Below are 13,799 nucleotides of genomic sequence, written 5' to 3' on the forward strand. Positions count from 1 at the left end.
TGTGTGTGTGTGTGTGTGTGTGTGTGTGTGTGTGTGTGTGTGTGTGTGTACCACAGTGTACATAAGGTCCAATGATGAGTTTTAGGAGTTGGTTTTCTCCTTCTATCATGTGCCAGGGCCAGGGATCAAACTGAAGTTGTTAGGCTTGGTGACAGCCACTTTCACCAATAAGAGTCTTGCTGCCCATGAATCCGAAAAACCTTTAGTTCTTTGAATGAGGAGGGAGAAAATGTGTTAATGGTTAATCTTTGTTAACTTGATCAGGTTGGAACCCGCCTAGGAAACACCTCCAAGAGTGTCTGTGAGGGCATTTTCAGAGAGCGTAGGGGCGGTACCGTGCTATGGGCTGGAGTCCGAGACTGAATAAAAGGGGGGAAAGGAAGAAGCCATTGAGGGCCGGCATTTATCTCTTTCTGTTTTCTGCTTCCTGACTGCGGATGCAACCTTTCCTCTCCTGTATCCCTTCGGACCATGGGCCTAAATTCGCCTTTTGTCACGTTACTTTCACCAGGCATTTTGTCACGGCAGTGAGAGAAAATAGCTAATACAGTAAGTTCTTAACGTCCCCACTCTTGTCAGAATTTTAGTCGCTCTGTCATCTCCTGTTTGACCCTTGAGAACAGTTCGGAAAAGCACCTTGAAGTTCTGAGGGACATAATATTAGCTTGCTCCTGACTTCCCTGCTAGTTCAGAAATGTGTCCCTTCGCCGGGCTTTGGTGCCGGCTTGGTGGCCTCCACACTGAAAATCCATGCCATGCTTCCTAGAGACAAATGGAGCTTGGCTGCCTGTATGCTCAGGCCAGAGCAGTAGTCTAGGGCCAGCCCTCTGGCCAGCAGGGCCTGCTTGGAAACCAGGCTTTGTTTGGTAAACTTCCTGGAGTGGTTGAGTCTAGAGAGAGCCTCAGCCACCAGCACCATGGCGGCCAGCAGGAGTTCTGCAGGCTGTGGCTGCATCCGACCGAGTCGGAGGAGGAGAATGAAGGAGGAGATGTTGTTGGTCAAAGGTCTCTGTCTTTGCCCTGCTGTCTGGGCCTGGGCTTCCTTCCATGGTGCTGGGCTTCCTTCCATGGTGCTGGGCCATCCTTTGACTCTGTGCAGCCCCTCATCTCTCCTGGGCAAGCTCTGCGGATGCTCCTCTCTCTCTTACTCTCTCCCTGATGAATTTTCTCTCAAGGTCTGTAGCCCTGGCCTGACAGGGACAGGCTGGCGTGGTAAGGGTGTCCCGAGGGCTCCAGTGGTTTCAAATTGTTCTGCAGAGCCTGGGGGCGGCTGTCTTCTGTTCTTTGTGGGGGTGCCGGGGCACTCAGAGGCATAGGACAGATTGGATGTGAGCGACACTGGGATAGGGTGTGGCAGCTGGTGCACTTGGGGGACCCCTGCACCGTTCCTTGCAGGTGAGGTAATGCTTGTTGGAGGACTGAATAAACAAATAAGGGGTTGCATGGTTACTTCAATGCTTGGTTGGTGTCGTGTGCACTCACATTTTGGGGGTAAGAAAGGTAACGGACTCCCCTGCTCCAGAATAGGAAGCTGTTCCTACCTCGCAAGTGGGGCATGGCTAGTGGCAGTTTTCCCCTGTCCCTCCCATACATAGCAGTTTTGTGTGTGATTCCATGGCAGTGCCGTGGGTTGCTTATTCTGTGTAAGTAATATAAATAGTAATAAATGGCTGCCTTCGTGTTAGGCAGAGCCTCCAGGAAAGCCCCAGAGCTGAGCCTCTTGGATGAGCCTCTGGGCGTACGTAGGGACTATTGATACCGTGTTCAAACTGCTGTTTTCACAAGTGGGACAGCCCTATAATTGTGCTTACGAAATGACTGGCTTTTAAATACAAAACCAGGGAGCACGGAGTTGGCGGTTCACCCCAGCACGGAAGCTCAGGGGAGAGCTGAACGTAGAATTACTAAGAAAGCCATTCATCTGTGGAAACCAAAACTGCTATCTTAACTGGTCTCCTACGACAGTTAATGTCTGTCTGTCAGTCAGCAGACGTGTGGGAACACTTGCATGGTGGGCGTGGGAGGGAGGAGGTGTGGATATAGGGAGCAGCAGGCTCAGGAGCAGATCTTAGCGCTCCGACTCAGCCCTGCTCCTGTTTGTAAGACAGAGATGGTGACGCTCTTTTTTCGGGACTGTTTGGAGTTAACACAAACGGTAGCCATAGCACTCGGTACTGAAGTACAGTGGTCGTGTTTATTGGTTGAGGCAGCATACCTCTGCAGGTTTAGGCCAGCACTCTTGGATATAAGGCTGGACCCCACGAAACCTGGCCGATTTGCAGGTCCTCAGCCTGCTGAGTTAGCATGACGGGGCTGAGCTGCTCTGCTGTTCTTTGACCCTATCTCCATATCCCCATGGCTTCCTTCTTGCCTTCCTTGAGGCTGAGTGTGCAGCTAGGACAGGAAGGGCTCCTTCAGAAAAGGATGCACGCTTGCCTTGCCTGCTCCTCAGACATCAATTGCGGGGGACAGGGTTCGTTCAGGTTCTGAATCTCAACAAGAGGTGAGCTCTTAGCATTCCAGCAGCTTTAGCCTAAGGGAAGCAAAGAGGGGACCCAGGGAATACATTCATCATGCAAGAGCAGTTCTGTGTGGCGTGCTGACAGCTGTAGACTTCTGCAGAGGACTCTGAGGCAGAGGCCGTGCTCCCTGACGGGTGGTGCGACTCCTAACCATATCTGCAGCGGTTTTGGGGATAGTCCAGAGTGCTCGTCCTCTGACCCAGCTGGGCGCTGTGCGCATCTTTCAGTTCGGTGTGAGGTTGACCAGCTCATCTGCTGCTTTCCACGCTGACTGCAGAGGACTGGGTGACTCCAGCAGGCTAATAGGGTGTTTTTAGACTCCACCACTGACTCAGATTGTCTAGGGTTCCCTGCACAAAACAAGATAGAGTGGGTGTCTGCTGTTTTGTTTTGTTTTGTTTTGTTTTGTTTTGTTTTGTTTTGTTTTGTTTTGTTTTACTTCACTACCTGGGGTTACCCGTGGCCTAGAAAAAGGCATTGTTTCATCCCCAGCACCATCTCTCTGAAAACCAGATCCTGTAAGCTTAACCACAGAACATTTACAGTTTGAGAAACGTCATGCTTTTTTATCCCTGGACCTTTGCACATGCTGTTGTTTGCTGTGCCTGGCAACATTGCCTGTCACTGCAAACTAGAAGTCCTTTTTCCAGGTCGTGTGTGTGTGTGCGCGCACACACACACGCATCACATGGAGGCCAGAAGAGAGAGTCAGATTCGCTGGAACTGGAATTATAGACAGTGAGCTGCCACGTGGGTGCTGGAAACCAAACCTGAGTCCTGTGAAGAGCAGCCAGTGCTCGTAACCACCGAGCCACTTCTCCAGGCCATCAGCTCTTTTAGACAGGGCTGCGCTGCTCATCTGTGGCCACAACTGTCTGCATTAAGAGGACTTGTTGACCATTGTGCTCGCAGCAGGTGCTTGGCAGGGTGTCGGTTGTCCTCAGGTGCTGACTGAGTCACCAGCCCTGCTTGCCTGCTGTGGGGACGCAGGGAAGTCTGGTGGCGTGCCCTGAAACTAGCCAAACCTGTAGCCTGGGGGACTTATGAAAATAGGCATTTTCTTTACGAGTGGAATCCTGAAAGAAATAGGCATCCCCTTTTCACAAGAACAGAGTGGAGTGGGCTCGGGCCTTTTCCTTCTGGGCTTCACTGTAGGAAAGAATCCGCCTGGTGGAAGAATGGGCTGCTGCAAGCGTCAGTGGCCAGGTAGGCCAAGGGTGTGGTGCAGGGGGTTAGGACCCTGCTTTTCTTCAGCAGATTTGTTTTCCGTTGTTTCTTTTATGATTTTTTTCTAAGCCTAATTTTTTTTTTCTTTTATCCTTTGTTCTCCAATTTAAGAAAAAAAAATCTTATTTTTCAAACTGTACTCTACAGAGATAACATTTCACTTTTTAAATTTCTTATATTGTACTTTTGTTTTTTGTCTCTGTGTAGGCGCGTGACGAATGGGTCACTGTATGAGTGTGACACGTGGGTGATGGCAGCATGGTGGGGGAGTGTGACTTTGCTCTTTTACTAACTCATTGGATTTTGTTGTTCAGTTTTAATTATTTTTTATGTGTATGGGCGGATTGCCTGCATATATGTCCGCACAGAAGATACCGTGGATATCAGAAGAAGGCGTTGGATCCCCCGGAACTGGAGTTACAGACAGTTGTGATCTGCCACCTGGGTGCTGGGAATCAAACCTGGGTCCTATGGAAGCAGGAGTGCTCTTAGCTGTTGAACCATCTTTCCAGCCCCTTCAGTGTAGTTTTGAGCACTCACATAAGTGCAGGTGTAAAAGTAACTTTATTCACCTGTTTAAGTTCTCGTCTGGGAGGCTTACTGCCCCCTTCCGCTAGCCTAGGCCTAGGTCTCGAAGCTCCTAGCCTCCGTACAATCTAGCCTAGAATGTTTTCATCCTCTGAATCTTACTGCGTAATTAGCTCACCCTTTCTTGTCCTTACTGAGTTCTGGACTCAGCTGTTCTGGCTCAAACTCTTCTCCCAGCTAACTTATTCAATTCAGCTGTCCTCTAGGCCCCTGAATTGCTCTGCTTGGCCTCAAACTAATTCCAGCCATCTGCTCTAATCTCCTGGCTCCTTTTTATTATCTGGCTCATTCGGTCTTTACCTGTGTCTAGCTTGTTCTCTCATTCAACCTCTCTCAGTAAAATGGCTTCTCTCTCTCTCTCTTTCTCTCTCTCTCTTCTCGTTGCCCCCTTAAGTAGCTTCCCTTTCCTCTCTCTTCTCATGAGAGTTGGCCGTATCCTATTCTGTCAAATGTTTCTCTCATCACTGTTTCTGTCACTCAATTAAACATCACTTTCAAATATGGGTGCTTCCTTCTACAAACTAACTTTACCTTTATTGTTTGGGATTAAAGGCGTGTACCACGCCTGGACCTAAACTTTTCTTTACCTGAAACTTGCTCTGTAAAATTCCTCTGCATGCAGATTCTAAACACTTTGCAGTCAAAGTATTTGGTCATAGTCTTGCTGCTAGCTAGCATCAGGCCTGTCCTCTCGTTTGCACTTTGGTTTGTTTTTAATTGACAGGTCACAAATACAGACTGACTGTACCTCACTGTGACATGTCGGCACATTCATAGTGTGTGTCAGTCAACCCAGGACCCTTAGGTTACGAATTTGCTCCCACACTGATCTCTGCCGAGAACACCCAAGCCAAGGGTATTCACACGAGCTCTTTGGCGTGTGTTGTACAGTGCTGTGAGGTCTAACCGCTCTCAGTGAAGTAGACACAGAGCTTGCTTCTCCCATCTGGTGGGGACTGTCCCCTTGAACGCACCCCCCCCCCATTTAGTCTGCTGTTCTAACAGGTCTCACTGGAGCTGTCTCAGTTGTTCTGAAGATGCCATAAGTAGATCCTTTGGTCCTTGGCTGTGAATAGAGTAACGATTTTCCGCATGAGCTCAGGCCCCAGAAGCATGTTCTTCCCTTGTCTCAGACCCAGTGATAAGGACAGGTAATCGTGGAAGCAGGGGCTGTGTCTATCTCACAGTAGGGCTGGCGGCCAGTACTTTCATATCCGTGCAAGGGCACCTGAGGTCCGCCTGCCTGCCAGTTGTCTGTGAAACTCAAGAGGGGGAAGAGCTAGAGGATGACTGTCGATGCCCTGGAGAGTTTCATTGGCCTGGCTGACTTGAGGCTGTTGGCGCTTGGACGTGGGAGTTCCCTTTTTCTCAGTGGTAAGAAGGGAGTGTGGCAGTGTGTGCATTAGAGCCTCTGGCCGAGTAGAAGGCTGTAGTATATGGATGCACATCGCTGAACCTCATCTTCTGGTGTGTCAAGGAGATGGCCTCAGGCCCCACCTTGAGGCTGGGAGTGAACTCTCAGCTAGCTCCCTGTTCTGAAGTGTGCCAACCATGCTGGCGCCAGGGAGTTGAGTTCAGCAAAGTCTCAGCCAAGAATTAGCAGGCTCTTCAGGGTTACTGGCCACACCCTTTTGCCTGTTTCCCAGTTCTTGGATATGGTTTGGGTTTTTCATTTGTGCAGTCCTATTAGTTGTTTATTTTTTTTTCTTTGATATAAAATACCAGACAGAAGCAGCTTAAGGAGAAATAAATTTATTTTGGCTCACGAGCTAAGAGGGTCCATCATGGTGGGGAAAGATGAGTTCATGGTGGTGGGAGGGTCAGACTCCCCACATCACCTCATCTCCTGCTTCTGTCAGGACAGAGAATGGGGGATGTTGGCCCTTAATCAGGCTTCTTCCCTTTCTCCCTTTCCTTCAGTCCAGGACCCCAACCCACGGGATGGCGCCATCCAGTAAGCATTGGCCTTCCCTCTTCTGTTGAGCCTCTCTGGAATTGTCCTCAAAGACGCACACAGGGTGGTTCTAGGTGCTTCTACTTAGTCAAGATGACAGTGAAAGTTGCTACCACAAGTGCGTCCAGTTGATACTTGGGGCCATTTTGGCACAGCGCATCAGAAAGACTTTCAAGAAACTGATGTAACGTTCTTGGCATAAAACATGAAACAACACCTTTCCCTGTTGAATGGCAGGGTGTGATGAAAAAGGTGGAAAACGGTAGTTTGTTTTTTAACAAGCCTTAATGGAAAACCCTGCCCACTACCCGGGCCAGCTGCCTCCATCTTACAGAGGTAGAACCTGATGCTGGACACCGAGGGTGGCTTTTCCTAATCACTGCATTGTGGAGCCCAGGTCCTCTGGTACTGGTTAGTAATGGACACAGACATTCGGCCTCAAGCACAGTCATACACAACCGCTTTGAATGAAGTAGGGTTTGGGGCCCCATCCTCGTGGCACAGTTAAGAGAGTGGCCAGATATATTGATCAAGGGTTGGAAAGTGGAAATATTTACATAATTCAAGAGCCTGTGTGCAAGACAGTTTGGCCATAGTGTAAAAATGTTTGCCCCAGGAAAGTGAGTAAGGCTGTAGCCACTAAGATATTCTTTGTAGCATCTCAGATCAAGATATTGAAAACTTGATCCCCTGAAAGGCTGTTGGTTGATGTTTGTGCAGAGTGATTTGGTAACCATCAAAAAATAGTGTATATCCAGGTGTGTGTGCGTGATTGTAATGTCACAACTCAGGATGCTGACGAAGGGGGCCGGTCACAAGAACCAGGACAGCCAGGGGTACATAGCAAGCCTCTGTCTCAAAAAGCAAAAGATGACACAAACACACATACATGTATGTATGTATGCATGTATGTATGTATGTGTTTTCTGTGGTTTACATAAGAACACTCCACTCTGACACTGAACCTTATAAACAAAAGGGGAAGGGGAATGTGAGAGGCCCAAGCATTGGCAGCTGAACGTGTTCGGTGCTCCATACTGTCCTGCCTGCTCTGTTTGAGATCTCTCATGATAACAGGCAGAATTGTATACAGGTGTCCCTATTGGGCTTTGCTTATAACACACACTGAAAAGTTTTTGCTGACGGGGAGGTATGTTAATTGTCATGGAGAGAGATTTATAAGGTGTGTGAATGGTAAAGGGCTCAAACGGTTCTGCCCAGAGTTCTCATGAGGTAAAAAAATAAATGAGCTTCTGTGTGGTGTGCACGTGTAAGTGGCTACTGGGATTACTATTATTATTATTTTTTGTCATTATCTGATTTTTTTTTTTCCTCCTTAAAGCAAAACACACATCTCTGGGGACTTTCTCAAGCAGTTGAACTTAATTAAGTCTGTGCTGTTTTGACACAGGGAAGAGCATGGAGGAGATTAAGAAGGTGTTGCTGCTGGTACTGGGCTGTGCTGTTCAGGTAAGGTAGGGCTGCGCAGTGGGTGAAGGGAGTTCAAAGTGGTCAGTCCGTCTGCACAGGAGTTGCTGGGAGACAGTGTAGCAGCTGTTTGCAGTGCCAGGCACCTTGAGGTAGAGACCCCTCAGGCCAGGATAGCATACCTACAAGCTCCTAGTGCTTGTAGGCCAGATCTCAGGTGCCTGCTTTTGTAAGTGGGTTTTAGTGAGCCACCGTCATGCTGCATGGAGGATCTGTGGCAAAGGCCAGGAAAGCATCTCATTGTGCATAATGACACGAACCGATAATCTTCGCACTTCGGAGATGAGTCGGGGGTAACCTAGACTACAGAGACCTTGTCTCAAAAAGCCACAGACTGGTGCCAAGCTCAGTAACAGGGCATTCAGCCTGCGTTCTATCCCCCAGTGCCACCAAGCCGAAACTTTTGCCCCCTAGGGTGTGCCCGCCTTCACCCTGAGTCAGGTGCGCCGATTTTGCTTGTGAATAGCTTGCGTGAAGCAAGCATTTCTGTAGCCCACCCAAGTTTTCACCTGGGAGGGATCAAAGGTGGGCATCTGAAGCCAGCCTCCTGTAGGTAGCCAGAAGAGCTTTGTGTGGTCTTGGTGAGCGGGTGGTACGAGGACCCCAGGCTGGTATGGGTGTGGTTGTTACCCATGTTTTCCTGTACCTGGATAGAGGTATCCATTAACTGGTGTAACCCCTTCACAGTGTGAGAGGAAAGAGGAGTTCATTGAGAGAATCAAACAGCTGGACATTGAGACCCAGGCTGGCATCGTGGCTCACATCCAGGAGGTAGGCATGGGCTGGAGGGAGGCCGTGGATGCCGGGGCTGTGGCAGGAGGCAGCATCCGTAGTGGAAAAGTTTGAGGACTACATCAGCATGAATGATTTCTGCCAATTTTAGGTCTCATAAGACCACAGACGCATTGATTGTGTTTGGAAAGGTAGCCACCAGCAAGCTAAAATACAATAGAGGTTTTAAAAAAAAAAATCAGCACTTCAATCAAGTCATCTTCTGCCTGCTGTTTCTTGCCTTATATGGACTCAGACTGGTTTTAAGAGCTGTCAGATGGTTTAGGCCCAGAATTTGATTTATAGGCCTTGAAAATGTATTCTGGCAAATGTCATCCTGCTCTGAACGGTTGATCCATGGAGAGTCTCCGCTGCTGTCAGTGACACACAAGGAAGCAAGCTGCCACCAAGTGCGACGTCAAAGCCAGCACGTCCTGAGAGTGCTGCCTCAGGAGGCCTCTGTACTGCCACTGCCACGGGGAAGGGCAAGCCAGGCCTCCTGTCCCCTCTGCCTAAGGTTGACTGAGAGGGCATCAGCTGAAAAGGTGGCTTCCTTGTGGGGCAGATGTCCACTCAGGATGAACCTTCGTCTCAGCACTGAGTGCCTCGTTAGGGCTCAGAGCTCACTCTAATTAGACCAAGTAGCTAAATGCAGGGATGGGAGCACGCAAGGGCTGCCGTGCAATTAGAAGAAGCACCAGACGCGGGGCTTCTGTGGTGGGTGCCGGCAACATGGCTGTGGCCAGACTACCTGTCTCCCACACTGGCTGGGTCACCTCAGGGTCGAGAGTTTCAAGCCAGGATTTGAAGTAGGATATAGGTGTCATTCATTTCATTTGAAGGACTGGCAGGGCTGACGTAGGAGAAAGTCAGTGTTTAATAAATATTTTTGGCCACTACTGTGCCTCTTTGGGCTTAAGAAACAATCTGCCTTTTAATTTCCTTGTGAGTGTTGTGTTTTGCAAATAGATATGTCTGGGGACTTAGGTCATTGAGATTTATCAGTTCTTGGCCACTCACTGTCCTTCCTGCACAGACAGCGGGATATTAAAAATAGAAAAATAAATATACAGCCAAAGAGGCCTGTGTGATTATAAAATTCACTGGCTGGCATAGGGCTTCATTGGGAACTTCTTAAAAGTCCCCATGCCCAGGATCTGTTGTGGAGCTGCTTGTCCGAGTCAAGGGAGATAGAGAATGGCCTGTAATTAGAAGCTCAGCAGGTGACTGTACTGCTGGCTTAGAGACCCTGAAGCCAGCCACAATGTCCTTGAGACTCAGGGTCTCCCCACCTTGGTCTGTACTAGGGCTGGGGACCTGGCCCTCAGATCCTGACTTCAGGGTAGCATGAGATAAGATTTCTCCCAGTTCAGACATCTGAGTGCTTCCACAGTGGACCCTCACTTCCTGTGGTGTTGCCTTCCCCTCTGAGACCTGTGCGTTACACTGCGCGACAGTGAGGGGACATGGTAGCTCAGCAGATCTCAGCTCAGGAGAGTGGTGAAGCCAGGCTGCCCACTGTGGTCTGTGGGAGTGAGACTCCAGGCCTCAAAATCACCTTAGACTGTAAATAGCTCCCCCGAAGAATCCCAAGATTGCTATGTGCACACTATTCTAAGCTAAGAGGCTTAGCGTTTCTGTTCTATTTGCATTAGGTTTTATTTTAAGAAATAAGGTAGGGCCTGTTTCTCATCTCCCCACTGAGACACTAACCTCCTCTCCATAAGTTAATGTGGCTTACAGCATCCCAAGTGAATCCCAGTGCCTTGTCATCCTAGGAAAGAAGTGGCTTATACTCATGGGTTCTAAACTGACTCAAGGAGACCTCCTGTTAGCCAAGGGCAAGTTATCAGTGAGGGTTTACTGATGTCTGGGGAGGGCATTGCAGTTTCTGGTATGGGAATGAGGTGTATGGTGGGTTCTGGCCTCTGCCTGGGCCACACACCACATGGCCCTGAGCATTCAGGAATACCAGGGCTGGACACGGCAGCCTCTGCAATGCTGGGCCGTATTCCCACAGGTGACCCACAACCAGGAGAATGTGTTTGACCTGCAGTGGCTGGAGTTGCCGGATGTGGCCCCAGAGGAGCTGGAGGCCCTCTCCAGAAACATGGTGTTCCACCTCCGCAGACTCATCGATGAACGTGACGAGTGCACCGAGGTGTGCCGAGGGGGCAGCTGTGGCGTGTGGCCTCTCTCCTTCTCTGTCTCGGGTCTGAATGCCCCTGGCCTGCTAGTCAGGATCTTTGGGGTGGGACAGCGGTATGTCCCCTGGGGTATAACCCCTGCAGTGAGTGGTCTTTGCAGAGGAGCCTACAGGAAGACAGAAGCCAGACAGGGTGACTAGCATGGGTGGGGTCTGCCTCCACTCACACTCTCTTTTGTCACACTGAAAGGTACCTCCTGAAAATACGTAACAGCCTCTCCCTCCTGGCTTCAGTCTCTTGTCTCTGTGGTTCTGCTCCTAGTCTGGACCTGGACACTGGGCCAGTCCAGGGAGCACTGGGGAAACGCACATATTCCTGTCTTCTCCCTGTCTTGTGCAGCTGATTGTGGACCTGACACAAGAGAGAGACTACCTGCAGGCGCAGCACCCTCCCAGCCCCGGCAAGTTCTCCAGCCCAGACTCCACACCAAGCCCCACCAGCAGCCTGTCCAGCGAGGACAAGCAGCACCTGGCCGTGGAGCTGGCTGACACCAAGGCCAGGCTGCGGCGCGTCAGGCAGGAGCTGTGAGTCCCACCTTCCCCCTCTGCTTTGTGGTATGGCCCTCATGAGGGTCTTCTCGTGTAGTTGTCCTGTGCGTGCGGTGTTGTGAAATAGCCCTGCTAATGTGCAGCTGGCAGGCCTGCTCCGAGCTCCTTACGGCTGAAGGTTCGTCACCAGCGGTCTGCAGGCCTGCGCTTGTAGGGAGGGCTTTCTGGTGCTCTGGCTGCAGCCAGTCTATCAAAGCAGGCTGCTGTGCCAAGTTGTGCTGTGCCATGCTGTGTATGCTCAGTGTAGGGCTGGGTGAACAGAGTCTTCTCTTGGCTGGTTCTTTCCTGATTTCTTGAGGTTGTGAATGTTACCTGTCCCTCTGGGGAGTTGCTCAGCCCTACCTCTCCGTTTTTGATCTCACAGAGCCATCTTGCACTCAGAGCTGTGCCTAGGCTCTCTTTTTATCTGTCTTGGGGACAATAGGTGATGAATGGATCCAGTTTAAGGGTACGTGTTAGAAACCTAAGGCTGGGGAGATGGCTTAGTGGGTACAGTGCTGAGGGGTGTAGACAAGGATCTCCCATCTTGCTGGCCAGCCGGATGAGCTGAAACAGCAGATTCCTGTTTCATTGAGAGACTCTGTCTCAAAAAAAGTAATGTGAAGGGCATAGAGGAGGACGTGGACTGTCAAATCTCTGGGTTCCACAGGCACTTGCACAGGTGAGCACGCACACACATATACACACACACAACACACACACCCCAGTCAGCACATGCACAAACACACAGAAGTGTCAGGAGCGTTTTCACAGGCTCCCAGAAGCCTGTGTGCCCTCCTTTCCCCTCTGTGGTCCTAGATGTAGCAGCTTATTCCCACAGCCTGCCAGGGAGCATCTTCCTCCTCCTCACGCTCTGTCTCCCAATCACACTCGCAGGGAGGAGAAGACGGAGCAGCTTTCGGACACCAGGCATGAGGTGGATCAGCTGGTCCTGGAGCTTCAGAAAGCCAAGCAAGATGTGAGCACAAGGCCTGCACCTGCCTGTCCAGGGGCTGAGGCTGGGGTTCCCCAGTAACTGGTCCCAGGGGGTCAAGAATGTAGCATGGGACTTGTCCACCAAAGCTGTCCAGAGTTGTCATGAGAGCTCCCTCAAGGTTCCAGGAAGACCTCACGGGGTGGTGTGGACACAGAGCTCCTTGGCCACCAGGAGACCCCACGATACAGGGATTTGAGCCTTCCTGCACCCTCGAATTCGTGCCGTAAGCTGGGTTTCCCCCTTCTCCACCCTTACAGAACATTCAGCTGGCGGCTGATGCCCGGTCAGCCCGTGCCTATCGGGATGAGCTGGACTCCCTGAGGGAGAAGGCAAACCGCGTGGAGAGGCTGGAGATGGAGCTGGTCCGCTGCAAGGAGAAGCTGCATGATGTGGACTTCTACAAGGCTCGCATGGAGGTAAGCAGCCACCCCGGAGGTGGAATGAGGTGGCCCTGTGGGCTTCCAGACACTGCTCCTAGACACTGCTCCAAATTGTGTGTCCTCAGAGGGCCTGAGAGATCCATGCCGCAGCAGCCAACTTCCCCACCACCCGCTGCCTAGGCTCTTCCTGGGTATCTCTGTAGCCCTGCTCTTTTCAGAGTTTTTCTCTCGCCCACTTCATGTCTGCCCTAGGGTTCCTACTGCTGTGATAAGCACCATGACCAAAAGACACTTTGAGAAGAAAGGGTTTATTTCCCATTGCAGCTTAGAGTGCATCACTGATGGAGGACAGGGCAGGAACCTAGAAGCAGGAGCTGACGGAAGAGTTGCTTACTGGCGTGCTCCTTCCTGGCTTGCTCAGCTCAGGTGTAGTACCGCCCACAATGGGCCAGGTTCTCCCACATCAATTTCTAGTTAGGAAATGCACTCTAGACTTGCTGTCAGGCCACTCTTTTGGAGGCATTTTTTTTTCTCAGTTGAGAGTCCCTCTTCCCAAATGACTCTAGCTTGTGTCAAGTCGATATAAAACTAGTCAGAACAACATGGCTTTTGGTTTTGTTTTGCTTTGTGTTTTTGTTACGTAAGGCTTGCAGTGTCCGGACTGTTGGCTAGGCCTCCATCTCCGCAGTGCTGTGGAATGCTGGTGCTTGGGCAGGTCCCCTGATCTCCTCATAGACATTGGAAGCTATGCCAGCTTGTCCCTGTTGCTTTCCTGACTGTGTTTGTACGTGTGGGCACGCACAGTCTATGTATGGAGGGCAGGAAGACTTTCTGGCGTTTCTCTCCTACTGTGTTGAGACAGAGTCTTGTTTCTCTGGCTGTGCTGCCGCGCTCTGCAGACTGGCTGGCCTGAGAGCTACCAGCCTGCGTCTCTGCTTCCCACATCACTGTTGGGGTGCTGTAACATCAAATATGTGCCACCACTTACGGCTTTTAATTTGTTAAAAGATTGAGCTAATTTTAATGGTTTGTATGTAGGTGGGGACCATGTGCATGTATGTGCGGTGCCCTCGGAGTCTCAGCTGGCTCTGAATTGCTCTGTATAGGCAGGTGCTGGGAACTAAACTTGGGTCCTCCG

The 13,799-nt window shown here is 50.5% G+C and overlaps 1 protein-coding gene across 3 annotated transcripts in view; it reads left to right on the plus strand.

Annotated features, from left to right (window-relative positions):
* The window catches only part of Ccdc88c (coiled-coil domain containing 88C), a 115,839-nt gene that overhangs the window by 52,174 nt on the left and 49,866 nt on the right, over nt 1-13,799 (plus strand). For all 3 annotated transcript variants that reach the window (XM_055592929.1, XM_055592930.1, XM_055592931.1), the window contains exons 5-10: nt 7,703-7,761; nt 8,467-8,550; nt 10,571-10,711; nt 11,097-11,281; nt 12,182-12,263; nt 12,539-12,697. In XM_055592929.1, coding sequence (XP_055448904.1) covers nt 7,703-7,761; nt 8,467-8,550; nt 10,571-10,711; nt 11,097-11,281; nt 12,182-12,263; nt 12,539-12,697 — 710 coding nt within the window. The remainder of the gene's footprint in view (nt 1-7,702; nt 7,762-8,466; nt 8,551-10,570; nt 10,712-11,096; nt 11,282-12,181; nt 12,264-12,538; nt 12,698-13,799) is intronic.

The sequence above is a fragment of the Psammomys obesus genome, unplaced genomic scaffold (genome assembly GCF_907164565.1).
Source record: "Psammomys obesus unplaced genomic scaffold, mPsaObe1.curated_primary_1811, whole genome shotgun sequence".
In the NCBI taxonomy this organism is placed as follows: domain Eukaryota; kingdom Metazoa; phylum Chordata; class Mammalia; order Rodentia; family Muridae; genus Psammomys; species Psammomys obesus.